This window comes from Arachis stenosperma, chromosome 1 (assembly GCF_014773155.1).
Source record: "Arachis stenosperma cultivar V10309 chromosome 1, arast.V10309.gnm1.PFL2, whole genome shotgun sequence".
NCBI classification, from domain to species: Eukaryota; Viridiplantae; Streptophyta; class Magnoliopsida; order Fabales; family Fabaceae; genus Arachis; species Arachis stenosperma.
The window spans coordinates 119069719-119097602 of NC_080377.1; the positions used below are offsets into that span (position 1 = coordinate 119069719).

General features: G+C 35.2%; 6 protein-coding genes across 7 annotated transcripts; 3 read left to right on the forward strand and 3 right to left on the reverse strand.

The window, feature by feature from the left end:
* The first annotated feature begins 660 nt into the window (after positions 1-660).
* On the forward strand, positions 661-4442 carry LOC130968308 (uncharacterized). 2 transcript variants are annotated; one of them, XM_057893505.1, is made up of 10 exons: positions 661-781; positions 899-1958; positions 2502-2586; positions 2708-2803; positions 3040-3192; positions 3293-3400; positions 3483-3602; positions 3702-3827; positions 3930-4013; positions 4112-4442. In XM_057893505.1, the coding sequence occupies exons 2-10, from the start codon at positions 940-942 to the stop codon at positions 4235-4237; spliced, it is 1917 nt and encodes a 638-aa protein (XP_057749488.1). In that variant the 5' UTR covers positions 661-781; positions 899-939; the 3' UTR covers positions 4238-4442. The 2 variants fall into 2 exon arrangements, with proteins under 2 accessions (XP_057749488.1, XP_057749498.1); XM_057893515.1 differs by having other exon boundaries at positions 695-781; positions 917-1958.
* Positions 4443-5447: 1005 nt separating this feature from the next.
* LOC130945264 (early nodulin-16-like) lies at positions 5448-6547 on the forward strand. The gene is made up of 2 exons (XM_057873999.1): positions 5448-5734; positions 5984-6547. Exons 1-2 carry the CDS (start codon positions 5527-5529, stop codon positions 6361-6363), a joined length of 588 nt encoding a protein of 195 aa, XP_057729982.1. The 5' UTR covers positions 5448-5526; the 3' UTR covers positions 6364-6547.
* A 2968-nt stretch (positions 6548-9515) lies between these two features.
* On the forward strand, positions 9516-16081 carry LOC130968329 (probable cyclic nucleotide-gated ion channel 5). The gene is made up of 8 exons (XM_057893532.1): positions 9516-9707; positions 10602-10689; positions 11280-11862; positions 12576-12788; positions 13032-13333; positions 13582-13693; positions 14373-14609; positions 15000-16081. The coding sequence occupies exons 2-8, from the start codon at positions 10631-10633 to the stop codon at positions 15693-15695; spliced, it is 2202 nt and encodes a 733-aa protein (XP_057749515.1). The 5' UTR covers positions 9516-9707; positions 10602-10630; the 3' UTR covers positions 15696-16081.
* Positions 16082-16324: 243 nt separating this feature from the next.
* On the reverse strand, positions 16325-19143 carry LOC130968334 (transmembrane 9 superfamily member 10-like). Its single transcript, XM_057893545.1, has 7 exons — positions 18923-19143; positions 18431-18595; positions 18224-18333; positions 18025-18130; positions 17838-17950; positions 17621-17753; positions 16325-17530 (listed from the first exon to the last, which is right to left on the reverse strand). Exons 1-7 carry the CDS (start codon positions 19040-19042, stop codon positions 16382-16384), a joined length of 1896 nt encoding a protein of 631 aa, XP_057749528.1. The 5' UTR covers positions 19043-19143; the 3' UTR covers positions 16325-16381.
* Positions 19144-19566: 423 nt separating this feature from the next.
* On the reverse strand, positions 19567-22313 carry LOC130950690 (uncharacterized). The gene is made up of 7 exons (XM_057879282.1): positions 21774-22313; positions 21383-21424; positions 20963-21045; positions 20773-20875; positions 20455-20668; positions 20224-20318; positions 19567-20130 (listed from the first exon to the last, which is right to left on the reverse strand). The coding sequence occupies exons 1-7, from the start codon at positions 21913-21915 to the stop codon at positions 19877-19879; spliced, it is 933 nt and encodes a 310-aa protein (XP_057735265.1). The 5' UTR covers positions 21916-22313; the 3' UTR covers positions 19567-19876.
* A 1149-nt stretch (positions 22314-23462) lies between these two features.
* Positions 23463-27608, reverse strand: LOC130969890 (leucine aminopeptidase 1-like). The gene is made up of 10 exons (XM_057895800.1): positions 27325-27608; positions 26642-27056; positions 26361-26555; positions 26024-26249; positions 25519-25645; positions 25117-25212; positions 24641-24718; positions 24281-24341; positions 23910-24097; positions 23463-23810 (listed from the first exon to the last, which is right to left on the reverse strand). The coding sequence occupies exons 1-10, from the start codon at positions 27532-27534 to the stop codon at positions 23676-23678; spliced, it is 1731 nt and encodes a 576-aa protein (XP_057751783.1). The 5' UTR covers positions 27535-27608; the 3' UTR covers positions 23463-23675.
* Between the last annotated feature and the right edge of the window lie 276 nt (positions 27609-27884).

Here is a 27884-nt window from a genome sequence, read left to right on the forward strand (position 1 = left end):
AAATAAAATAAAAATTTAATAAAATTAAACAATAAGACTTAAAATAATGTTAGCCATAACTGATTTTTTTTATATTAGAACAACTTAATTAAACTTAAATGCATAACATTATTAAAAAATAAAACATTATTATTTTTATTTTTTATTTTAAAAATTTTTTAAAATAAAAAATATTAAAAATTAAAATAAAAACATAAAAACATAAATCAACCACATCAAAATTGTCAACTTATTTTATCTTAATTATTAATATATTTTCGTTTTATTTTCAAGAAACCAAATGAATTATTCCCTTAACTAAGGAGTTTAAGTAAGTGTCTAATACATTATTGATAATAATCAATATTTTTTTTTGTAAATATTAATTTCCAACAAGTCATTAATTATATTTTCAGAATTGTATAAGAAATCAAACTCTCTTTTTTTTCTATTTTTTTTCTTAACTATAATCTATAGACATTAAATATTAAATATTAAATAATGGATAAAAGGCAAAATTCCTTATGGATTTGACCTTTTTAAGAAGGGAAAGGAGAAATAAGAAGAAGAAGTAGGTTTGACCAAAAGCTTCAAACTAGTAATAAATGACGGCGTGCGCGGTTTCCACCTCACCCCAACTTAAATTTAACACGTGTCGTTTTCCACCGTCCGTAACTATAACTGTAAACCTCCCTCTTCCCCCTCACCCTTGTCTAGTTATCTTAATTTATTTTGCTTTTTTTTTTTCAAAAACCTAACCTGTTCAAACCCAAAAGAAAAAAAAAATCGAGAAAAATATTAGGTATTGCTTGATTGATTCGAATAGCTTACTTTTCAATTTCTTGATTATGATTATGATTATGATTATTATCTGCGTTATTAGATTTAGATTCGTTTCCTTAAGCTGAAAATTTTCCAGGTTTCGATTTTCCTGCAGGATCGTAATCGCGATCGAAGAAGATGTTGGAGCAGTTGTTGATATTTACGAGGGGAGGCTTGATCCTGTGGACATGCAGGGAGCTCGGTAACGCCCTCAAGGGTTCTCCGATCGACACCTTGATTCGATCTTGTTTGTTGGAGGAGCGATCCGGTGACGCCAGCTACAACTACGATGCACCTGGAGCTTCTTACTCCCTCAAGTGGACTTTCCACAACGATCTAGGGCTTGTTTTTGTTGCGGTCTACCAGCGGATTCTCCACCTTCTTTATGTCGACGATCTTCTCGCCGCCGTCAAGCGCGAATTCTCGCAGATCTACGACGAGAAGAGGACGGAGTACCGAGATTTTGACGAGATTTTTCGCCAGCTGAAGGCGGAGGCTGAGGCACGAGCTGAGGATCTCAAGAAGGCGAATCCTGTTGGGAGGACCGTCGCCGGTGGCGGTGGGAATAGCAACAGCAAGAAGCAGGGGTTAGGGCACAAGGTTGGATCCGAAGGTGGTGGTGGTGGTAAGAAGAAGAGCAGTGGTGGTGATGGAGATGGTGATGGTGATAGGAAGAAAGGGGGTAGATTGGAGAATGGACACACTAATGATAATTTTGTTGTAGTTAAAGAGACTAACTTGAAAGGTAGTAGTGTGAATGGTAAGGAGAATGAGAGCTCCAATCTTGGGGCTTTTGATGTAAATAGGCTTCAGAAGCTTAGGTCCAAAGGTGGGAATGGGAAGAAGGGTGGTGATGGTGCTGTTTCTGCCAAGGGTCCTTCCAAGGCGGAGCCTCCAAAGAAGGCAGTGAAGAAGAATAGGGTTTGGGATGATTCGACCCCTGAGACCAAACTGGATTTTACAGATCATGGGGTTGATGATGGTGGGGATAGGAAAGTTGATTTTCTGGCTAAAGAGCAAGGGGAGAGTATGATGGATAAGGATGAAGTTGTTAGCAGCGATAGCGAGGATGAAGAGGAGGAGGATGGTGATGACACTGGGAAGAACAGTAAGCCTGATGCTAAGAAGAAGGGCTGGTTTTCCTCTATGTTCCAGAGGTAAGATTGTTCAACTATTGAACTTGATCTTTGTATTGTGGCGGAATTTTGCTTGCTCTGTTTAGATTTGTATTAAGTTGTTTGAATATGTTGCTAGAATGAGATGTAGTGTACCTTATGGGGTTGCATGGATGCTTTGCCGTATGAATTCCTGAAAATTGATATTTAGATATACATTCGTTATTTAACTTTGTATGTGAAGATTTCGTACGTTGTCTTATCAGGAACTCATTTTATAAGTGTTACATAGGAGTAAATTGCATAGCTATAGAGAGAAGAGAAGGAAAATTTAGAATGACAGAGAGAAATTTAATATGAAATGATGAGATCCATATCCATATCCATACTTAGTTCACTAGGAGAGGCTTGGGTGGGAATTTCGAGCAGCAAAGTTAGTTGATTGTGTGTTTAAAGTTGTGAGCATGATGTTTTTTGTTTTAGGTTCACTTTTTTTTTAAGCGTAAGTTGCATAAATTTTTGTTGGTATAATTTGCGGTAATTGAGAGTGACTAATTACATATTGCTGCACTTCCTTGTTCTCAGTATTGCTGGGAAAGCAAATTTGGAGAAGTCAGACTTGGAACCAGCTTTGAAAGCTCTGAAGGATAGGCTGATGACCAAGAATGTGGTATGCATCTGTTATGGACCCTGTTTTTGTTTCCTCTTGCATATCTAATAAGTGGTTTATATTAAGCTACTTTTGCTCTATGAAATTGGCTAATTTTTTTCAACACTGCCATCACTTTTAGGCTGAGGAAATAGCGGAGAAACTATGTGAATCAGTGGCAGCAAGTCTTGAAGGAAAGAAGCTAGCTTCATTTACAAGGATATCTTCAACAGTGCATGTATGATCCAGTTCTCTCCCTTAATTCTGACCTTTTTCTTTTTTTGAATTATTATAAGGATACCTTAGGGTATGTATGATCCTGTCTCTCCCTTAATTCTCACTGTAGACATGATACATGATAGGGCGCATTGGCGTTATTTAATCTATGTAGCCGACCCGACCTAGTGGGATAAGGCAGTTGTTGTTGTTGTATTATAATGAATGTGCTGATGTTATGGTTCAAAATCAATACAGGCTGCAATGGAAGAAGCCCTTGTGCGTATTTTAACCCCTAGACGCTCTATTGACATATTGAGGGATGTGCATGCTGCCAAGGAGCAAAGGAAACCATATGTTGTTGTATTTGTTGGAGTTAATGGAGTTGGAAAATCTACTAATCTGGCTAAGGTGTGAAGGAGAATAATCTTTTTCCTTCAATTTATTTAAGATTCTATATGTTGGGGTTGTGTTTAACCTGATGGGAAGTACTATTTGTTCCACCGTGTAGGTTGCGTACTGGCTTCAGCAACACAACATCAGTGTCATGATGGCTGCATGTGATACATTTCGGTCAGGGGCTGTTGAGCAGCTGCGGACCCATGCACGCAGACTTGAGGTTTATTTTTATTTTAACTACTCAAAAGTGTATCCATGCATTCTTCATTGGAAGCATATTATCTTACAATTTCCATTTCTAGATCCCTATATTCGAGAAGGGTTATGAGAAAGATCCTGCTGTTGTGGCAAAAGAAGCAATTCAGGAAGCTTCACGTAATGGTTCTGATGTGGTTCTGGTTGATACCGCTGGTCGTATGCAGGTATGTGGTTACTTTTATCATGGGAAAATAATCTTCATTGACGGCATGAGAATTAATGTACAATTGAGTCACTGCTAATATGTTACGGTTGGTTTTCAGGACAATGAACCATTGATGAGAGCACTTTCAAAGCTCATATACCTCAACAATCCTGACCTGGTTCTATTTGTGGGAGAAGCACTGGTTGGTAATGATGCTGTTGATCAGCTTTCAAAGTTCAATCAGGTTCAATTCTATATCTTTAATACTTTTGGCAAGTGAAGTTCTTTCGTTTTCCCCCTTCTATTTTTGTTTATCTAGTTATTGAACCCAGCTATTTGGTTGCAGAAATTGGCAGACCTTTCTACTTCTTCCACACCCAGATTAATAGATGGGATCTTGCTCACAAAGTTTGACACCATTGATGATAAGGTGTGTGTTGTAATATTGCAAGGAAATGAAATTAGCATTGGGCCTTTGGATTGTAGTTGGGAATGTTCCGTCTGTTAACTTGTGTTTCCGTGTGTCAGGTTGGAGCTGCGCTCTCTATGGTGTACATATCTGGAGCTCCGGTCATGTTTGTGGGCTGCGGACAGTCCTATACCGATCTTAAGAAACTGAATGTTAAGTCAATTGTGAAGACCCTCCTTAAGTGAGAGGACAACACTGTTATTTCGCCTGCAAGCTGTTCACTTCTCTTGTCATATGCATGTCTGTGTTTGTTGTTATCTTATCCCTATCCCCCCTTGATTCCTGTTAAAACCGTGTGTAGCCGACTTCGGAGGCACTTTGAATTGCTTGTAATGGAAACCTTCTTCCCTCTTTCCACCTTGAGGAAATCTTTGTCGATTTTTTGGTACATATATCGTGTGTTGTGCTAAAGCTTTCTTCGCTATCAAGAAATTCTGGTTCTGGGTAGGTAAATTGTTTGGCAATCCGTTTCGAAAAACTTAACATATCATCAATCATTAATGGGAATAAATAAATGCAAGTTTATATATCATCACTCCAAAATTTAGGTGGAGTAGATGCCTCAACTTGTACGATATCCCCAAAATGCAGCTTAATCATTTTGGTGTAAATTTTCGACATTATAAATTTAAAATAAGTGAGACCTGAATAAGCATAGAGGAGAATCAGAATCTCGTATTTGGCATCCGTCCCCAATACGTTAAAACTTAAATTAGGCTTGTAACTTGTTATACTTGCCTGTATGGCAAAACGCGCAATTTCTGATAATTAGTTTACCCTGTGGAAGTAGTGTTTGTACATGTGCAATTTAGGATTCTGATTAGCCAGAAAAGGAAGTCACAAGTGTGAAGATGTGACAGAGACCCGACACCTATTTGGCTCTTGTTCTGAACCAAAAAACAGTTCCACCTCTTCATTTTCCATCCTACAACATTGCCAAAAGCTACAAATTGCCTTCTTTAAAGTCTTCAAAAGTTAAAACTCAAGGCATGATATGTCTCACTCGCCTGCCCAGCTATTCATTTGTCCATGCTCATTCTGCTTTTCATTCATCCCATATTTTATTATTCTCATCATCTCAATTATTCAAAGCAGAAATTACAGTTTTATATTATATTATATCAGTCATGCTAGGAAAACAATATCTAAAATTCTGTTATAATATAACATCCATAATTACATATTTATTACATCTAAAATTGTCTAATTATTCTAACAATAATTAATAAATGCTAAATAAGATAACTTTGAGTTCTTTGAACTGATTTTTTTTGTCTTCCAAATATTATTGATATAGTATATAGTATAGTATAAATTAATTGCATTCTTCTATCACTTCAATAACTCCAAATTTAATATATTATACATAAGAGCTATACGAGAAATAAAAAAGATTATAAAGCACTGGAAACCTTACTATTTAAGTGGCCATTATTGCTTCCTCTCTCACACACAGATATCCTAACATTCATCAATGGCTTCCATACAAAATGTATCTCCATTTCCATTATTCTTCTTGATCATCATGATGTCAACGACATTATTGCTACTAATTTCCAACTCTGAAGGCAGAGAATTTTTGGTTGGAGGCAGTGAAGATTCTTGGAAGGTTCCACTTCCATCACCAGATTTTCTCAACCAGTGGGCTGGCACCCACCGCTTCAAAATCGGCGATGCCCTCAGTAAGCAACTACTACTCCATTACAGTTGAAACTTGCATGCAGTTGTCTTTATGTGAAATTAATATTTAAGAACCCTTAAATGATTTGACAAGTTTAACTAAATTATCATCTATCTGTTATCAACTTTAGCGTTCACCATACTTGCATTACAAGTTACAACTTACAACTAAGCGTGCAAGGCATTTTTTTTTATATATATATATGTGCTGAGAAACCACTTATCCCAAAAACTTAACTGCATGCATGTAGTATTCAAATACGACAACATGACAGAATCGGTGCAAATGGTGCCTGAGGAGGACTATGAAAGTTGTGAGAGGGTTGGAGATGATCACCAGAGATTCAACGATGGGAATACCAAAGTGATTTTGAGGAGTTCAGGGCCAATTCACTTCATAAGTGGACAAGAATCTCATTGCCACATGGGTTTGAAGCTTGCTGTGGTTGTTATGTCTGCCATTCACCACCACCAACCAACTTCTCCTAAGCATTCACTGCCCCTGCCTCCCTCACCCTCGCCGGCGGCGCCACTGTCAACTAATCAAGGTGCTCTTGCTCACACTCCACCTGCCGGATTCATCATGGGTTTCGAAGTTTCATTGGTCATGCTGTTCTTCCTCGTTATTTAAGCTATTATTGTGTTATTTTTTGTTTTTTCGGTTGTTCACGGTATCCTACGCTCCGACAGGCCAATGATTAATTGGTCGCGGATTTGAATTTCATTTAAAGATTTCTCGCTAACTAATAGATTGCTGTATACATAAGGTGAGATTCAAACCTCTTACAATTATTTAAACGCACTCCACCAACCGAAGTTAGCTTATTATTGTTGTGTTATCTATAGGGTTTATAGATTGCATCTTATTTTGGTTTATTTATTTGGGAAATGGTTGTGTTTTGACATCGAAACTCAAAAGTTTGCACTTAGGAAGAGTTGTTGGAATTTTAAGGATGACATGCATGTAGAGCTGCAGTGAGTCAAGTAAGTTCATGAATCAGCTCGAACTCCATTCATTAATAGCTCGATAAACTAAGTTCGTAAATTAAATGAGCCGAGTTTGAGTTTGGATAAACTTAGCTCATTAGCTTGTGAATTGGCTGGATTATATATATAATTATTAATATATATCTTATATGCATTTAATCTATATTTTTAATATTATATATATATACATATGAAATCGTATATATATATATATATATATATATATATATATATATATATGATTTTAATTATTTAAAATTATAATTTTGATATATGATATAAATAAAAAATTTATAATTTATTAATAGATAAACAATATATAAAATTGATCTTTTTAAATATTTTTAAAATATATAAGTTATAACTTGTTGATATAGAATTATAGATTATGTATTTATGTTTCTATTATTTGAACCAACTCATGAGTTCGAACTAGCTCGTAAGCTTTTGGTGAGTCGAATTTGAGTTTAAGAAATATACTCTTAATGAAGCGAGTCGTGAGCCAATCTCAAATTTTGTGAGTCGAACTTGAACTTGGTTTAGCTCGACTCAGCTCAGCTCGCTTCCATCAAACATGCATGCTATATTAAGAAAGTGTGTTTAAGTTAATCTTAATAAAAAGAAAATGATTGATGATTAAATTTACTACACACCACAAAATTGGACTAATAATGTGAGATAAAAAGTTTTATTTCTATAATCTCTCCTATGGTCATTCAAATTTAATATTAGATCCACTAAGCAAATAATAAGTACTTGCGTTGTAATTAAGTAATTATATATCATACACTCACCAAGGAAAGGAGGAGGATTATTTATTTCACGACCACTTAGAAAAGTAAGATCAAACAATGATTACATGGTGAGTCTCCTTATTTATTAGTGGCATCAAGCAATTCTTGAAGGTCAACCACACAAAAAGTCAACTATATATCAAACACTCCAATTATTCAAGATGCTCCATTTATACCCAACTCACTTATTTTTCGCCTTGTATTCCTTGTTACCACTCCAATCATGTACATACGCAAGCATATAAATACCTATAAAATCAAATCAAAGCACAAACATCAAAACAATAATCTTTGAAGGATATATAATAAGCAAAGGAAAAAAAAAATGGTAGAACAAGGGAAAGTGAACATGGCAAGAGCAGAGGCAGTGAATAAAGAACATTGTTCATCATCATCATCGGCAAAGTTACATACAACAGAAGTGCTTCACCAAACTAAGAAGTTGCCTTATTGTCCAATGAAAATGGCCCTTGGTGGCTTTGCAGCAACGGTTGTTTTAGGTTACTTTGTGTTATACTCACATAAGAAGCCTGAAGCATCAGCCATGGATGTTGCTAAGGTTGCTACTGGCATGTCCACTCCAGAAAACACTCGTCCCAGAAGTTAAATTATATTTCATTAATTGCTGTTACAAGTTTCAGCGGTTTTTTTTTTCTTCGTTTCAATATTCCATCGACCCTTGAAGCTGATACTATATGTAAATTAAATAAATCAGCTTCATCATCATATATATGCACTTGTGCTACGTACTTAATTAATTACCGTCATTGTTATTATTATCTCAATTTTGTAGTATTAATTTTCAAATTGTTGTATACGGACATGTATTAATAATCAATACTAATTGTGAATAAATATAAAAATTCAGCTTTTTAATTATTATCCATTGTTATTATGATGTGTGGAATGTGAACATCAATTGTTGTATTCTACGGATGGAAATGTGCTATGTATGAGTTGTAACCTAGCTATATATATATATATATATATCTCCACAAATATCAAACGCAAAACATGAATTATATTATCTAATAAGAGTTTAATTTTTATGTCATCTAAAAACATTTTATATGCATAATAAATTGTGATTATTATCACATTAACAAAATTAAATAATTTTAAAAATTATTATTTAAAATTTATTCAAATACATAAATTAATTAAATAATTATATAAAATATTTTATATTATTGATATATTAAAGTTAATTATAATCAAATCTAAAATAATTTTTTAAAACAAAAAATATAAAGATATTAATATTGGTAAAAAATATATATATAATTTATTTTTATATAAAATTAATAATTAAAAATTTTTAAAAATAATTTAATCAAATTTATTAAATCATAATTTAAATAATTATATAAAAATATTTACATACAATTATTTTATATAAAATTATTAATTAAAATTATTAAATAATTTAATATATTTAACTAAATTATTATCTAATAAACCTTAACTATTAACTTGGTATAGTCACAAAAAATTTCATATAAAAACTGTATATTAATTTGAAAAAATATAGAGTACCAATATATTATCTGCCAATTTATTGTCAATAATAATTAATTATTATATTTTAAATATATATAAAGAGACATATCTAAAAAATATATTTATAAAGACATTTCTATTAAATATAACTATAAAAAAATATTTTTATTAGACACATCTACAAGACACTTCCATTAAATACAGTTATAAATAAGAGTTGGTAGAAATTAGTAGAAAGTAACGTAGCGAGATTGAATTAATTTTCACTTGAAGAAGTTTAAAGTATGATCTCTCATTATTTATTTTATAGGTAGGACCAAAAATAAATATGAGAAAAAAAATCATTCAAGAGTAAAAAATCACATTTTACTCATAAAGTATAAATTTAAAATTTAGATGATCCAAATTTTTTATCATTAATATTACTTTTTAATTTTTTTTAGATTTCTTTTGGTCGTGATGGTCACGTTTTTGTCCGTTTATTGACTTTGCATTTCCAGTTTCCACCCTCCTTCCTCTTTTCTCTTGTTTGGCGCGCTCCTCTCTCTTCTCTCTCTCTTCTGCTTCACAACTCAATCATGCTGACGTAATCAATCCGAGATTCACAGTTTCCGACGCCGTTAATTCCTTCTTCATCATTTTCCTTTCAATTCCACTTGCCGCACCGCAACTTCCCCCCTTCTTTCTCTTCAAGGTTTGTTCCCTCTTCTTAGTTATTCGCTTCCATCTTTTACAGAATCAGCGTTAGACTATAGATTCGCTTCCAATCGTTGCATGTCGCCGAAAATCGGATTTGGTATACGGAGACTGACATCGGAACTTCAGCTTTTACTGTTACAGTTACAGTTGAAGTTGAGTTTCAGCAATAGTTAACCCTACCAATTACCAACTCTTATTCTTTTCTTTTTCCCCCCTTTTCTCTGTCCTTTGTTATATTGGAAGGGTATAAATATAACCGAGTAGTAATCAGCTTTGTGAAATCGATTTTAAGGGTGAAGGCGGAGGAAATTTTTTCTTTTTTCTTTTTTCTTTTTCAGATTATTCATTGATTTGACTTGGTGGGTTTATGAATAGTGGAATTAGGGGTGGCTGAGGAGGGGGGAGAATTTACGAGAATTATTGATCCAAACTACAATGGTGGTTTTTTCTTTTGGTAAACGAGATATGTAACGAAGAATGTATTATTAAATAATCTCGGAAAATTTTGGATATGATTTATTTTGATTTAATTGAACGGATTTGATTTTTCTAGTTATAGGAATTTGGTTTTGGAGTGAGTTGGAAATAGATGCTTAATTCTTGACATACTGAAAATGGATAGTTTATTATACATTTTTTATCCTTATAGGCTTATACTAACTACTGTCAAAGATGTAGAGCTAGTAAGGGAAAAGTAGTTTATTTGCTTTCTATATATGTATATGATGTCAGTTCTTGGTACTATGTATTTTGAAACGCAAATTTCACCAGTATGTATCTTAAGGCTTCAAGTGAAAGTTAGGAATCCCAGCTTGTTTAAAGCAAAATAGTATTGTTAAGAGTTAAGACTACTGGGCATTCTTTGAATTTTGTTTTTGTTCGTGTGCAGATTATGCACATGTGATTGACTGTTGAAAGATGTTTGACGCTGGTTACAAGTCACAATACATGGGTAGCCAGCAGGACAAACTTTACAGGTATCTACATTTTGTTACTTTACAGGCAACTTCAACTGTTCTTGTTAAATTTTTTCCAAGACAATGAATTGGGTAGTGGCAAATTTAAATTTCACCCTTCATCTCTAGAATAAACTTAAATGATTGGAAAGATAATTTGTGTTCGTTTGATGTAATTTATGGGTTCATTATGTTCAGTTTGCTTTCTCACCTGTGAGGTATGGAAAGATATATAACCAATTAACTATTTGCAATATCTGTCATGTGTGACTGAATAATATGCTATTAAGGATAATCCAAGATGGCTATCCAAATAAATGTTATAGAAATTGGAGTCTGACTCCAAATTGAAATTTCATAGCATAAATCTTATTGTTGTAGCTTTCTTAGTGTTCAACTATTTGCAATTTTTTAATGTACAACTCATAGTGACCTTAACTGCATAACTGCATATGATATTGTAAAACATCCTTTATGTCTTTGTTTTTTTATCCATCCTTTTTCCTAAACTATAATGGATCTTCACACTCGTGTTTATGATTTTGTAAATGCTTTATTTCAGTTTCAGAGGAATATGATCTATTTCTGTGCATTGTGTTAATTTATTCTAGGTTGGAAGTCTTTGATTCTAGACTATCTTCGTCTACTGATGCTGGAGTTAAAAAATCTGGATTTAGTATTGATAAATTAAGCAATAGTGGTCATGGAAGCTGCACAACCTCTAGGTCCTTTAAAAGAGGAATGAGAAAGGGATCTGAAGGGCTGAAATCAATTGGCCGATCACTTGGATTTGGGGTATCTAAGGCAGTGTTTCCAGAAGATCTTAAAGTGTCTGAAAAGAAGATATTTGATCCTCAAGACAAATTTTTGCTCTTATGGAATAAACTTTCTGTTATCTCATGCATTTTGGCTGTGTCTGTGGATCCACTGTTCTTTTATCTTCCTGTCATTGATGATCAAGCACACTGTGTTGGCATAGACCGAAAGTTGGCAGTTATAGCTACAACCTTAAGGACAGTCATTGATGCTTTCTATCTTATACACATGGCGCTCCAATTTCGTACTGCATATATTGCTCCATCATCTCGTGTCTTTGGACGGGGTGAGCTGGTCATAGATCCGGCACAGATAGCCAAGCGTTACTTGCAGCGATATTTCATCATTGATTTCCTATCTGTATTTCCCTTACCACAGGTTGATATGATCCTTTTTGTGTCAATATTGTGTTCAACTCTGTTAATTTTCACTCTAAGGTTGGCATAAAATAATATCTTGGATGCTTTGCTCTCCTTGTTTTTATTTGGATTTTTTTTTTTTTTATAAAAAAAAGGATTTGTGGGGAATCTGCTCCCGCTTTTCTTTTGGGTACTTACTCTGAGAAGGCCGATAGGCAAACAATACCACTGATACAGTAAAACTCTTCAATCTCTTTGCACATCTATGCATATATTTGTGCAAAAGAATGAATTCCTGCAAAAGCTGTAGCTCATGATTTAAATAATCTTCATCTCTTCCTGCATTTTGGATTAGTTATTTAGTTCTAATTTCTTGTTAGATGCACCAGGTGTCACACATATAGAGTCTCTGTGTGTGTTTAGCTGTAGACATATTTACCTCTCATTTTGGTGGATGCAAGGAGTATACAATCGTTAATCCTGCCTTGACTTTGGGCTATATATAATTATTCATATGTTTAATATTATGCTGAAATTTGCAACTTGTTACTTGTTTTCCATCAATATATTCCGAATATTCTGACTGGTCAAATGGCATCCATCAATGAAGTTAATTGAACTATTTGTACTAGTATGGTGCATATATTAATTGAAGCCGTAATTTTATGGAGCATATGAAAAATCTGAACCTTAATTTGTTTACTTTTCTCCTTTTTTTTTTTGGGTGTTCAGATTGTGGTTTGGAGATTTCTTCTGAGGTCAAACGGTTCAGATGTACTTCCAACAAAGCAGGCCTTGCTGTATATTGTCTTGTTTCAGTATGTTCCCAGATTTTTCCGAATGGTTCCATTGACTTCAGAACTTAAAAGAACAGCTGGTGTATTTGCTGAAACCGCGTGGGCTGGTGCTGCATATTACTTGCTGCTATATATGCTTGCCAGTCATGTAAGTTTTTATTTTCTTTTTGAGATGTTCTAATTCTGTTAGTCTCCCTTGCCTTGTTCTATTTAACTCAGGACATGATAGGGCACAATGGCGCTGTTTGATCCATGTAGCCGACTCCACCTAGTGGGATAAGGCTTTGTTGTTTTTGTTTTTTGTTTGTTACAATCTCAACGGTTATGCTATTATTTTTCCATCTAGCTTGGTGCATCAACTTTTCCTACAAATTATTTTGGTTATTTGCAGATAGTTGGAGCATTTTGGTACTTGTTAGCAATTGAACGCAACGACTTTTGCTGGCAGAAGGCTTGCCGCAATGATTGCAACAAAAACTTCCTGTATTGTGGCAACCAAAACATGGCAGGTTATGCTGCCTGGAAGAATATAAGTGACAGTACTCTTAAGTTAAAATGTGCTGCAGATGGGGACAATCCACCTTTTGATTATGGAATTTTTAACCAAGCTTTGACATCTGATATTGTTTCATCATCTAAGAATTTCTTCTCCAAATACTGTTACTGTTTATGGTGGGGGCTGCAGAATCTGAGGTGATTATTTTATTTCCTCTGGACATTATAATGTGTGTTTTCTCTGAACTGAGTTGTTTCCATAAGCATGCATTTTTGGATTGATTATTCTATCTCTACTAGTTGTTTGTGAAGAGAATGTATTAATTTTGGTCAATTGGATAGAAAAAACTGTTGGTTATAGTTGCATTTTGGGTTCCTCTAATAAAATTGTAAGACTCATTCTTGTCTCTTCAATGCTCATCACTTTTTTGTTGACTTCACTGCAGTACACTTGGTCAGGGGCTTCAAACTAGCACCTATCCTGGTGAGGTTATATTTTCTATAGCACTAGCTATTGCTGGACTCATTCTCTTTGCACTTCTGATTGGCAACATGCAGGTATACTTAAAATAATTTAGATTAATGTATATAAATGAAAAATTGCTGGGAGTATGCTTTTGTCTGGGTCAAATGTGCTGGCTAGTTGAATAGTTTTAGTACCTAACATTAGATATCATGTTTATCAACATTTGAGTAATTAAATGGCATTGAGCCATTGAATTTTATGAGTGGGATTAAATTCTATAAATTAATTTATGTAGGAGTGGCTAACCTCTAAATAGTTGTCTAGTTACTATTTACTTGTAAGGGCAGCTGTAGGGGGCATCTAATGTGATATATATTAAATTGAGAAAGATATCCTTTGCCACTTGTCTTTTTGTGTTGGCTAAAGCATGTACAATTATTGCACAAAAAAAGTATAGTTAAAAATTAATGAATCTTCCCAGAATTGTATTAAATATCAGTATTCATCCTGATGACTTCATGTTTGTGTGAAGAAAGATCTAAGAACTATTGTGGTTCTTTTACATTAAGTTAGAGCAAATACACCATTACATGTCACATAAGCTACAATTTTTGCGGAGAGAGAGCACAAGATATTTTTTTGTTGTTCTAAATGTCGTTTCTGTTTATCATATTGTGGCCTTATATTAATAGCTTTGAATTTATGTCCTCAAAGCGAGGAGGTACATTGTGTAATTGATACTGAGTTTTCTGTGTTTTCCTATGGTTACAGACATATCTTCAGTCTCTTACCATTAGGCTTGAGGAAATGAGAGTGAAAAGGCGTGATTCAGAACAGTGGATGCATCATCGCTTGCTCCCACAAGATCTTAGAGAGCGTGTGAGACGTTATGATCAATATAAGTGGTTGGCAACACGTGGTGTAGATGAAGAAAACTTGGTTCAGAGTCTACCAAAGGATCTGCGAAGAGATATTAAGCGACATCTTTGTCTAGCTTTAGTGAGGAGGGTATGCTGTCTAACACTAAACGTTTTGCAGAGCACCACCTCTATCCTAAACCTTTTACTAAAAGGTTGACAGACAAACAACCAAAAAATTATACTTAAATGAGACCAAAAATTTATAGCGCGGCACGAACTAACCTGTGGTTTTGTTATTTACAGCTAACTAACCATAGCTAAAAATTTAATTATACCCTCTCTGTGGCTGTTATGATTCACATTTTGAGTTCCTTAAGACATTAACCATCCTGAGATCGTTTGGATTTGGTCTCTCAGATTAGTTTGCCAATTGTGTTCGAGCATCCTAACATGTCTTTCTTTCTTTTTCTCTTCATCGCCGTCTTCTTTCCCCCCTCTTGAAATGTTAGTTTATTAATTGCTTCTTATGTATTTGTAGGTTCCTCTATTTGAGAGTATGGATGAGAGATTGCTTGATGCCATATGTGAGAGACTGAAACCATGTTTATTTACAGAGAATACATACATTGTCCGCGAAGGAGATCCAGTTGATGAGATGCTTTTCATTATACGAGGTCGCCTTGAGAGTGTCACCACAGATGGTGGGAGAAGTGGATTTTTCAACCGTGGTTTTCTAAAAGAGGCTGACTTCTGTGGTGAGGAACTCTTGACCTGGGCACTGGATCCCAGATCTGGCTCTAATCTCCCATCTTCTACTAGAACAGTTAAGGCATTGACTGAGGTAGAAGCTTTTGCCTTAACTGCTGATGAGTTAAAGTTTGTAGCCAGTCAGTTTAGGCGCCTTCACAGTAGACAGGTGCAGCACACTTTCCGTTTTTACTCCCAACAATGGAGGACTTGGGCTGCGTGCTTTATTCAAGCAGCGTGGCGCCGATATTCTAAAAAGAAACTTATGAAGCTTCGCCAGAAGGAAGAAGATCCCGATGAGTCAGAAGGAACTCAAAACAATGCTGGTGGCACTTCATACAGCCTCGGTGCTGCCTTGTTAGCCTCAAAATTTGCTGCGCACACTCTTCGAGGCGTACAACGCAATCGAAATGCCAGGACTGCCAGGGAGTTGGTGAAACTACAGAAACCACCAGAACCTGATTTTACAGCAGATGATGCAGACTAACATTTCATATATGACTCTCTTGAAATGCTTGTTCACATAGACCATAATGATTGAAACTTGTGAAGATAGATCAAAAGCTATGTATTATACAATTGTATTCCGTTTTGGGCTGTGAGGGTTGCAAGAGTTGTAACTACTGTGGTATGTAAATTAAATATTAAACCAACTTTGTCATATTAGGCTTGCCACAGAGCATGTAAAATGATGCAAGTGTATTGTTCTCAATACTATTTATCATGTTATTGGATGGCAGAACCGAAGGCTGGTCACTCCGTCTAATTTGTCTGTCTGTATGTCATGGAAGTGATATGCTTATGGACTTATGGTTCTGTCTCACTTTTGTAATTGACAATATTAAGATGCTATTTTAGTATTTTCTGTCCAAATGTCCAATTATTTGCGGGGATATTGCAGTTATAACAACGTAAAACCATTATGAAAGTATCAGATTATTGCAGTGATTTTGTGTTGCTGCAAATTCTGGACTTTCTATAGCTGTATAGTTTTCATTAGTTATAATTGTAGGTTTAGTAACATTTCTGCTTTCATTTTCATATATCTATGTATCTGGCAGGTGTATGATCCTAATTAATGAAAATCTTCCGGGGGGAAAAAGCTACCACAACACAGAAGGAACCCACTGTAAGAGTATAATATATGATACTGAAAGTTTACATGGGCAAACATTAGTCAAATTTAACTGATGAATAGATGAGCCTTGTGAAGCTGAAGCATGTGCAGAAACCGATAGCGCCGGTCAACACAGAGAAAGCATATGAAAGCAGCAGCATGTACCCAAAATACAAGACTAAAGATGCTGGTTTTGTGATTTCAGTCTTGAAGAACAAGAAATAAACAGCATATAGGAAAAGGTAGAGTGCAGAGGAAGCTGAAGTCAGGTATGATCTCCACCACCAGTGGTAGTCTTCGCTACGCAGCTGGAAGTAGCATTGAACGATGGAGACCTCAGCACAAGTAACAATGAGGATCGCAAACATGATGGGCAAGAAGCTGTATATGCGATGAAACTCAAAATACCAGATTGATACAAGAATGAAGAAAAACTCTATAAAGACTGCAGCGAATGGGAGAAAGCCTCCAATGAGAATAGAGAGGACTTGGTTCTTGTACCAAGGCTGCTCCGGTATCTGCCTAGCTATCTTGCGTGTCCTTACAGGATCCTCCATCGCCGGCTTCCTAAAACCAGCATAGCCACCAATGAAGGCAAGTGGCACTGAGATTCCAAACAATAAGAAAACAAGAAGCAACATTGTTCCCAATGGCATGGCCCTGGAAGATCCTTGGAACCAAACAAGAGCATTCAGCAAAAAGAATACAGCAAATGCAGTAGCTGGAAACATCAAAGCTGTTCTGAGAGTGATTCTTTTCCATTCTGTCCCGTCGAACTTCTTATAGAGGCGCACCGAAGTGTATCCGGCAACTGGCCCCATAAGTATCCAGTGGAACAGCATTAATCTGATCAATCTCCTTCCGTTTGAGGGAGATAGAATTCCAATAGCAGCCAAGACCACTGTGACAAGAACTGTTCCGAATAACTGAACTCCTGTTCCAACATATACACAGAGTAACTCTGAGTTTGATGGAGGCCTAAACACATCACCATGGACTACTTTCCACCCTGTCTCTTCCTGTGCTTCTTCTTGTGTCTGTAACTGATTGTACTTTGAGATGTCGCGGTAAATTGTCCGCAGCATTATCATGGCCACCATGCCAGATAGGAATAGTACAATTGTCAAGGACTTAACAGTCCAAAACCAGTCACCAACCTTTGGAAGATACATATCCGAGTGAGATTCCCGTTTCAGATCACTGGCCTGCAAAGAAAATTAAAACTTGATGCAATCAATAGAAGAAGAAAGCAGTTACTATTATGATTGAATGGTGATCACTGATTACTGACTAACCTCAAACTCAACATCATATGTAAAAATGATTTCATTCCTGTCTTTAACCTCTTGAGGTGATCCATATGTATTTGGTTCACCACAGGTGGTTAAGTGAGCGTGAGTCCATATTCCATCATATTCATGCTTCACACTGAATTCATAAAACTATTTACAATTTACCAACTTATTAACCATGATATTTATATCAGCAAGTAAAGAAGAACTATAATACAACCTGAAAGGTTTGATCTCGAAGCCTACAATCTTTGACAAGTTCTTTATTGGATCTTCATGATACTTGACTACAAAAGTTAAATGGTTTTGGATAAAATATTTCACCTCCTTGCTCTGCCAACAATTGAGTGCTTGTCAATCAGATCCATGATTTAAAAATAATGAATGGTCGGCGAGCATGTACTTACTCCGGCATACATTCCTGTAAAACCAATGGGGAAGCCATGGCTATACAGAATGGAAGATTCATCGGGAAATGATATTCCTCTAACCAAGGGAAGATTGTCCAAAATCCTGCAAGAATGCAAGGAAAGGTTATCTATCATCTTGTAACAAAGACATAAATGAAATAAAGTTTGATCGTGATTAAGGCAATCAGTGTCTCACATGTTCACCCGATATTCATCCTCTATCTTTTCCTTGAATTCTTTGGCTGTTTTCGCGTCGAGAACTATACGACACACAATCTTGCATTTCTGTGGTTCTCTCATCCTAAACTGAAAGCATAAAAAAATTGTTTCAATGCTTTACTAGTTGAATATGGTAAACAAACGATTGAAAGTTACAAGCTGTGCAACCAATACTTGAACCAACCAGATAGGGAGAGTTTTGAATGAGTTCACCCTGAATAACTTCCCCAAGAGTCTCTGCAGAGTCAACAACTCGCTCTGGATGACAATAAGGCAGTGAGTAGTAAGAGTATGGAAGGTGTGTTTTTGTGGAAGTCAGTTCCTTCACTTTCACCATCAATGGATCACCCTGTCACCAATGATATCAATATCATGATTAAAAAAAATTATCACCATTTCTTTGACAAGTTTAGGTGCTTTGTAAGATAGAATGGAAATGATTCTTAAATAGCCATGAACAATTCAGAACTTCTTCATATGTATTGAAAATTTAAAGCATTGATCCACTACAATAGTACAAGAATATCCAAAGTCAACAAAGGTAGAGAGTCCTATAAAACTAAGACTACCTAAGATTCATCTGATCCAAGATTCACCGAAGAGAAAATGAATTAATAATGATTGAAAAGAATACAAATTTGAAGATCCAAACTCCAAAGAAAAGAAAGGGAGTAACCTTGTGGAAGTCTTGAGGTGCAACATCAAAGAGGTAAAAACATGAAGCATGGTAAGCAAAGAGCAGAACAAAAGTGCAGAGTGAGATGCATAGTTGAGGAAGGAGAGTTCCTCTTGCCATTGTTACCAACACCTCTGTCTATGGTTCTGTGATTATTATTACTCACTTAATCACAAGATTTCCAAGTCAAAGTCAACAACTCAACATCCAATAATAATATTCATGTGATTAGCTGTGGGAACACGTCTATTAAACTATATTCAAATAGAAATTGGACAACCAAGGATACAAGAATGAAAATTTGATGTTGACTTGGATGTCTATGATCTCATTTTTTATTTTTTAAAGTTCTGATTATGTTTTTTTTTTTTAAAAAAATATGTAACATAACTCATTAAAAGAATGTTAAAACATGTCTAGATAAAAAAATTTTATTTAAATTTCACCACAAAGGAATAATCTGTGATATTTGTCATTATCTCATTGAGTGAGGCACCGTTCAAGTGTGCAAACACTACTTCCACCTTCCATGTTTGATTCCTTTATGTAATTTATCAAGTGATATCCAAAATTTTTAACTTGTTACTCATAATCTTTAGCAGTTATTAGCAACACAGCACCCCCTCAATTTCAAAGATCATCAATAATAAATATCATATGTTTCTTATGTGGTATTTCAAAGTACATCTTGAGAAAGTAATAGCATGAACCACTTAAGTTGACAAGAAAATTGAACTTTGCACAATACATTATCCTCACTTAGAGGCAGATTTCAGCTGACAAATGCTGCTCATAATGATTTGTTTTGTCCACATTTTTCAGAGGTCCATAAAGTATACTTCAATATCCCAACCCCGGCAATATAACTACAAGACATATTCATGGGGGGTTGTAGCTACAAGGACGAAAAGAGGTGCAGCCGGTGGGAATCCAGGTATAGAAAGAAGCCAAGTTTTAGTTATCCTCTTGTACAGGCGATTCTAGCATCCTTACGGTTCGAGGAAGCATGAACTCAGCAAATATGGGAAAATGAGAAGATGGATAGTACCCATCAATATTATCATTCACCACCTCACATGAAACAGGAATCAGAGATCTACCTCTGAAAAGGATCCAATCAATGTGAAGATCCTGCGTCTGGCGATCCCAGCAGAGGCAGAGTGCTCTTAATATTAACTTGAGGAATTCAAGTGCTCCCTGTTTGTCACCTGACAGCACAAGATAACACCAATTAACATACTAATTTTACAGCCATATCATTCTCATATAACTGAATGGAAGTGTAAAAACACATACAGTACCCTTGAATCCATGATAAGTGCGGATTAGAGAAACATTTTTCCTTACACGGGCGCTAGGCCATGCATCCCTCATATCCCCAACTACACCATGCTCTCTGCACTCATTAAGAGTAAACAAACATGAATGAATGAATGGCAAAGATAGTTGCACCATGCATTGCTGGAAAGATGAACTCAAGCTAACAATAGTAATATGGTAAGAACTTGAAAACTTGCATAATAAGACAATACCTAGATCTTCCAAGAAGAAAGCGTCCGGTAGTTGATTCTTTTTGTGTATTAAATCCTCCACAGTACACAACTGGGAGACTAGGTGGTAAGGATGCAATGTGCTGCCATGTGAGTAAGGCACTTCGCCGACGGGCACGAGGACTAAACTGATCCATGTTTGTATTTACTATCTGAAATGAGAATCCTGGTGGCTCAACTCCTTTAAGTTGAAATGTGTGGACATAATGTCAAAGAACCAAATGTTTCAAAGATTTCTCAACATGAGTAAACTGAAGTTTGAATAAAAAGTAATAATTTATTTTCAGAATAACAAGGATATAGCCCATGTTGCAATGCAAGGAACTTCAGAACCCCATGACATGCTTCCAGGTACAGATGGAGACTCAGACAACCAAAATGTTCCACCTTCCAGAAGCTCTACCTACATTTGAGAAGATAAAAGAATCAGTTAATTAACTAGTTCTCTAGCCAGTTGAATTGAAAAAAAAAAAAGTTAATGAGCTCATACCTTTTCCTTATCATAGAAGATGGTACAATGTTCATCTGTAGTGTCTTGGGGCCCCTTCCGAGATATCCCAAACTGATCATAACCTTTGTAATTTTTTTAGAAGCAGAGTAATGATATCAAGAACAAAATTCAGGTCTCATCTGGTCTCAATTATAAAGTTTTCTCATCTTGTTATTTTAGCAGATTTCATATGGCATTACTGATAACAGCTCTTATTGAGAAATTTCTCTTCATATCCATTATCATATAATACAATTTATTAACAATGCATAGGCCATATGGCCCATGGGCTATGGCACATACATTTCTGTTTATGTCAAAATTAATATAGAAAATGATGGTAACCAGATTATACATGGAGTAAATCTGAGAACTTATAAAATAAAGATTTCATAAGCTGAAGAGAACTCATTCAAATACCTGGCAAACCCTGTTGAAGAAAGTCCAATTGTGTCTTCACTCCTGATTCCAGATGCAAAATCAAAACAGACAAGGGGATCGAAATCAATAAACTGGGGAGAAAACTAATCAAAATACATTATTATATATAAATAAAGCAAGCAGATCAACAATCTTCAAGTAGGCAAAGAGCAATAATGCTGAAGCAAAGCAGAAATCTTCAAATCAAAGCATCAATATTGAAAGCATTTGCACTTATGTAGTTATGTTAGCAAATGATAGATATCAAAAGGCAGCTTCATCCACAAGGATCCACCAAAACCCAGATCAAATCACAGTAAAAGGAAGCATTTTTAGGCAACCCAGATGAAAAGATAAGACCCACAAAAGGAACACAGGTAGAAGTAAGAACCTTGCTGGGTACAAAGGATGATGGGAGAGTAACTTGTGATTACACTAATACATAAGTCCCTCCTCTTCTCCCACGAGTTGGGACTATCTTCTGCTTGATCATCATGCAGATTGAAGGTCATCACAGTCAAAGAAACACTCATTCTTTTCTCTCTCTCTCTTTTTCTTTTCACTTCACTTTCTCTGTATGACTGTGTTTTCCTCTATTTAGTTCAATAGTTATTGGATTGAAATCAAAATGAAAAAGGAAGGAATCAAAAGAGAGAACCCACAAAAGGACAGGTTGTCGTCGTTCTATTATATATTTTACTGTTTGTCTGTCATGGTTACAGACAGTCATAGATGGAGGCAAGCTTTCAGCAAATAACACGCCCCAAAAAAAAAAGGAATTATTTTTTCTTTTTTTATGGGCCCTTTTTTCTGCTGTTTATTTGGTTTGGTGTGAAAGAGAGGAAAAGAGAAGAGAAGAGAGAGGTTTGTGTGTGAAAGTTTGAAGTGCAAGTGCAAGTGAAAGGAGACTTAAACTAAACTGTAAGTGAAGTATATCTCACTAATCTAAGGAAGCAACATGGTCCAAGGTCTTACATAAGGAAGCTGTTTCTGACTTTCTGTTCTCTTAGCTTTTTTTTTTTTGTTTTGGTTCCACAGGATCTCTAACCGGACATACAAAGACTAATCATTCGTAAATTAGAGTTCTATTTAATAATTTATTATTAGCTGTAAAATTCAAATCCTAATATTTATTTAAAAAGAATAATGATCTAACCACTAGACTAATTTAAATAAATTCACTTCGCTTTTATTAATATTCCATAAAATGGCGTCCACTATGTCATGATTTTTCACTTTATAGAAAATATAACAAGAAGACTAAAAAAAGCTTCATTTGAAAATTTTCATTTAGTGTGAATTTTTTTAAAAATCATTATGGATCGAATATAGTAACGCCTATTTTATTAATTCCAGTTCTACTGTGATAATAATCTGTACTTGATATAATCAAATGAATTTTCAATTAAAGTAAATTCATTTTTGGGTTCACAAAGCTTAATTAGATGATAATATGTATAGGTATTTTTCTTATCTAAATAATTACCCTTATAGGTTCTTTGTTGGGGGATCAAAAATTAAAAGAGAGAGAGAAAAAGAAAATTAGAGAGCTAACTACAAAATTTCATCTAATATTACTAGAGTGAGATATACTTATTAAATCTTAACGATTTATCCCTTTTATTGTAAAAGAACTTGCTTGTATTTAGATAATGGGAAGTTATAATTTTTTAAATTTATTAAATTTCTTAATTTTGTGAAATAATAATAAATTAATGATGCATTAGCATGTTTTAACCTTCATTGTTAGTTCAATTTTAAAGGCTTAAAAAAATGTATTGTTACTTTGTTAGTATACCAAAATTGGCCAATTTTAAGAAAAATGTAAAAAACATTAAATAAACAAAAAAAACCCCTAAGAATCCCTTTTTTCCTTTATTTATCTTTCCTTTATTTTATTTTATTTTATATATTTTTTTCTATCAAATGCAGTATAGGGCAAGGGATTCAGTCTTTCCCTTATTTCAAAGTAATGCACATGGTGCTGTTTATGGCATATGCATAATGCACCAATTTCACTTGAGGACACTAATGGAGATGTAAGAATCACAAATGGCCGATAGGAAAAATAAAACCAAACTGCCAAGAGACTAATGGAATTCTGAACTAAGTCAAAAACAGAAAAAGGTTTGAATACAGTGAAATATGCCTCCTCCTCTGACCCCCTTTTACATCTCCCCTAAACTTATTCATAAAACCAAACCCATTGAACCAAAAACACCACAAGATGCATTATCTCATCCTCTCTGATTCACTCACCATATAACAAGACTTGGAGATATCAATTATCAGTTCACTTTTGAGAAGCATTTTTCAAAACCCATTCTACTAAAGTAGCAACACCAAATCCTGTTGCTGAGCGTTTCTTCTCGTTCCATACCGGACCGGCCAAGTCAATATGCATCCATTGAACCTTTTCATCAACAAACTGCAAAATAGCAGTTGTTGGTAGCAATTTCCCAATAAGTTTATGGAGTAATATTAAGAGAATAGCAAGATTCTATATGATTAGACACATCATACATACCTGTTTTAGGAAAAGGGCGGCAGTAATAGCACCGCCTTGTCGACCACCAGTGTTAACCATATCAGCGACTCCTGATTTCATTGACTCCCAGTAACTATCTTCTAATGGCATCCTCCATAGTTTCTCCCCACTCACCTCAGAGGCTTCAACAACTTCTTTTGCCAGCTCATCACTGGGTGTAAAAATACCTTCAAAAGCAACAGTTGAAATAGTATCAGATGAATTCTTGCCCCAAAATAACATGGCGCTTTCAATGCCAACTAAAAATTTGACCTTTTTATGGTTTCCACTAGCAACTCTTGATAGGATCAATAAGAAAATAAATCAAACCCATACATACACAATATAATAGTACTTTAGATCAAAATTACCTGCAATTGAGGGTCCAAGAGCAACCACACATGCCCCAGTTAAAGTTGCCAGGTCCACAATCTGAAGAATAGTTGATCAACCTGTTAGCACAATTCTAAAACCAAAGTATACACATATACTTCTTAAGAAATTGCAATTGTATACTCCAAATAATTGAGTATTTGAGCAACTGAGCTTACATACAAGTTAGAAAAAGCTTCTAATGTTTTCTCTAACTCTTATTAGAGAAAACAATAAACAACCAAATCTACCAAACCGATGAATATTAAGCAGACCATCCAATTGGGGCAATTAACCTAATCTGTATGAATCATGGGGAGATTATAGGGATAGAAAGAGGTAAATGCAGAGTTTCATACCTTCTCAACACCTTGGTTACAAGCATATACCAGAGCATCTGCCAAGGTAAGCCTACCCTCCGCATCAGTGTTGTTAACCTACAAAAGAAACCCAACATCAAATTCTTAGTAAATGATCTCAAATGGTAATATTATAATAAACAAATAAGAAAAACTACTACACATGTTTAATTATATTGATCCTAGAGGCCAAAATCTCTAATCATCGATTTCCAGTTTTACACATTTATTTTTACCAGATATTTCTACAACAGGTTTGTCATACGATATTTCAAGTGACCAATACATTGCATCCAAATATTAAAATTAAACATTCAAGAAGCACCAAAAATTCTCAATATCAGAAATATATGATTTCTGGAGGGAAAAGATGAGAAGACTGCAATGTAACGGTTGAAACAGGATCAAAATGTAACAAATGCTATGTTCCAATAACGTGTACATTAAGTTGTGATTATAACCAAATAAAGCCTCACCTCTATAGTCTTTCCATTTGAAGCTGTGACAATGTCTCCAGGCCTCATACCTTTTCCACTAATCATATTCTCACAAGCTGCAACTACAAAATGAACCTGCATATGCAGGACTTTAAACTTGGGCATAGCATGAATTATTAATCATAATTAGCAATTGTACCACAAAATGCAGTAACTCACAATATTCACCAGCAACTCCAAACTAAACATTCCAAAAGAAACTAGAATGAAATTTCATATGCAATATGGAATGCAATAGAAAACTCGATAGTGTTAAATAAGAAATGAGATAAAAAAAAATTCCTTTAGTTTTGTACAAATGAAACTATGTGCAAATCAATCAATTGAATTTCATTCTTTGCAAAGGGGAAAAATACATGAACAATGACATAAATTACTGACCTCAACTCCAAGAGGTTTGATTTGACCAAGAGCTTTCGCTGCACCCAAAACGGCAGCTGAACCACCCATATCAAATTTCATGAGTTCAATTGAACAGCCAGGTCCAGTCTTGATGTTGTAGCCACCACTAATAACACACAGATGAAGAAATATGATATGTAAGAGCAAAGGAAAAGTATAAACTGCTTCATGAAATCCAATAAGAAATACATGGCAGAATTTCACAAGAAACACAATATACATTTACCCAATGATTTCTATGCCATGATGGTAAATTGACAACCCAATTAGAAAGAAGAGAACGAAGAAATATTGGGTACCCCATATCATAGATTTATCTTGTAGTAATGACATTAACATCATAACTAACTCAAATTACTTGACACCATGATCAAAACCATGGATAACACACTAGGGAACATCACATATCAGATTCAACACTCTCTTCCACTTATACATTAAAAAATAAAAAATAAAAAATAAAGAAGATAAAAGTTATTTATACCTGTCAAAAGTCAAACCCTTTCCAACCAATGCCAACTTGACATTGACAGTTCCACTTGGAGGTTTATAACATAGATGGATAAAATGTGGAGGATTTTCTGATGCTGCAGCAACACCCAGATAGGATCCCATTTTCAATTCCTTACATTGTTCAGCATTCAATATTTTAGCAGTAAAAACATCACTATATTCAGAAGCAATCTTTGATGCCTCTTCTGCCAACACCCCTGAGGTAACCATCATAAAGCACTTGTTAGAGAACTCCTTCACTGATGAATTACAGCAATGAAACAATGAAAATTACAGAACACACACAAGAACAATAGTTTCAAACGAACCTGGTGTGAGCACATTAGCAGGAGAATTTACAAGCTCCCTTCCAAAAATTATACCGGAGGAAACATCTCCTGCATACTTAAGTTTCTTCTCCAATTCAGGTCCAGTTCCAAGGCCAATAATGTCAACTGAGCTAAGCGCTGATTTCTTTGATTCCGACTTGTACCTGTTATCCTCAAATATTCCCAGCGCAGTCCCTGGCAAAGTTGAAGACCGCACATCATGTATAGATATCAATTTCATAAGATCATTACATACAACTACAATAACACATATAACATACCAGTGGCGATTGCATAAGCAGTGCTGAGCTTTGTTTCTTTAGAAAGTCCTTCAGAAGAGGCGAGAACAACGGCGACATTGCTTGCTTGAGCAGACTTTGCAGCAGCTGCAACAGCCTCACCAAAAGTCTTAAAAGCTGCGGTAGTGGAAGTGGACTGTCCAAGCCCAATCAAGCCAATCCTCTTCGACCCAAGGCCAGTAATTCTAAGAACCGTTGATTGGCCAGCTTTGCCTGAGAAATCCTCTTCAGAGGATGCTTCAGCTAACAAACCACCCAACTTGGAGTCAATCTTTTTCAAAATCGGATTCTCAAATCCCGATTTCCCATCCTTAGCCAAGTCTTTCTCAGTAACACCCACTGCAAGGATGTCTCCGTTCCATTCAGTGACATCAACCTCCTTAGCAGCAAAAGAGATCTTTCCAGGAATTTTCACAAACACATAACAGACATATTTCAGTTTCCAGAACCACACAAATAAACAGGCACAACAACAACATCAAAATCCAAATTCAAATCCAATCAAGCATAGCATCAACCTCAGCATCAAAACCACATCATCCATTACAAAATAACAATAATCTAAAATCAAACCCCACAGCGAAAAAACCCCAAAGTCATAAACTTTAACCAGCATCAGTGAAAAAACAAAACACGGGCAGGGTAGATTTAGGTAAAAAAGGAACCTTGGGGGAATCGGTGTTGGAAGGGTGAGTAAGGCCGAGAGTGGCAGTGGCGCGAGCGAGAGTGTGAGCCATGTGCTTGGTGCGGTTGGAACGCAGAGGAAGCGGTGCAGCGAAAGAGAAACGAGAAGTGATTCTGGTGAGAAAGAGAGAAGACGAAGATACGGTTGAGAATGAGAAAGAAAGAAGGAGTGTGCTGGCAATGGCTGCCATTTGATTCTATCTTATTTATTTATATTTATAATTATTATTAATAATGACACTCACTCTCACATTTCTTCTTCCAAACTAAAAATACCGATGCAGGTGGGGATTGGGTTCATTTTCACTTTCACTTTCATGCGCGTAAGTGTATAACTGTTTGGTTCACTCACTCACTCTTGTGATTTTTAGGGATTGGGATTTGGAATTTTCCACATCATAAACTTTTCAGCTTAGTGCATTTTGAGTCATGGAAAATCTTGATTTGTACGCTGCTAGTCATTTATTTTGTTATTGTATGCATAAATATGTAAAGTTAAGGTATAAGAGTTGATGAAAAAGAAGACAAAATTATTTAGATC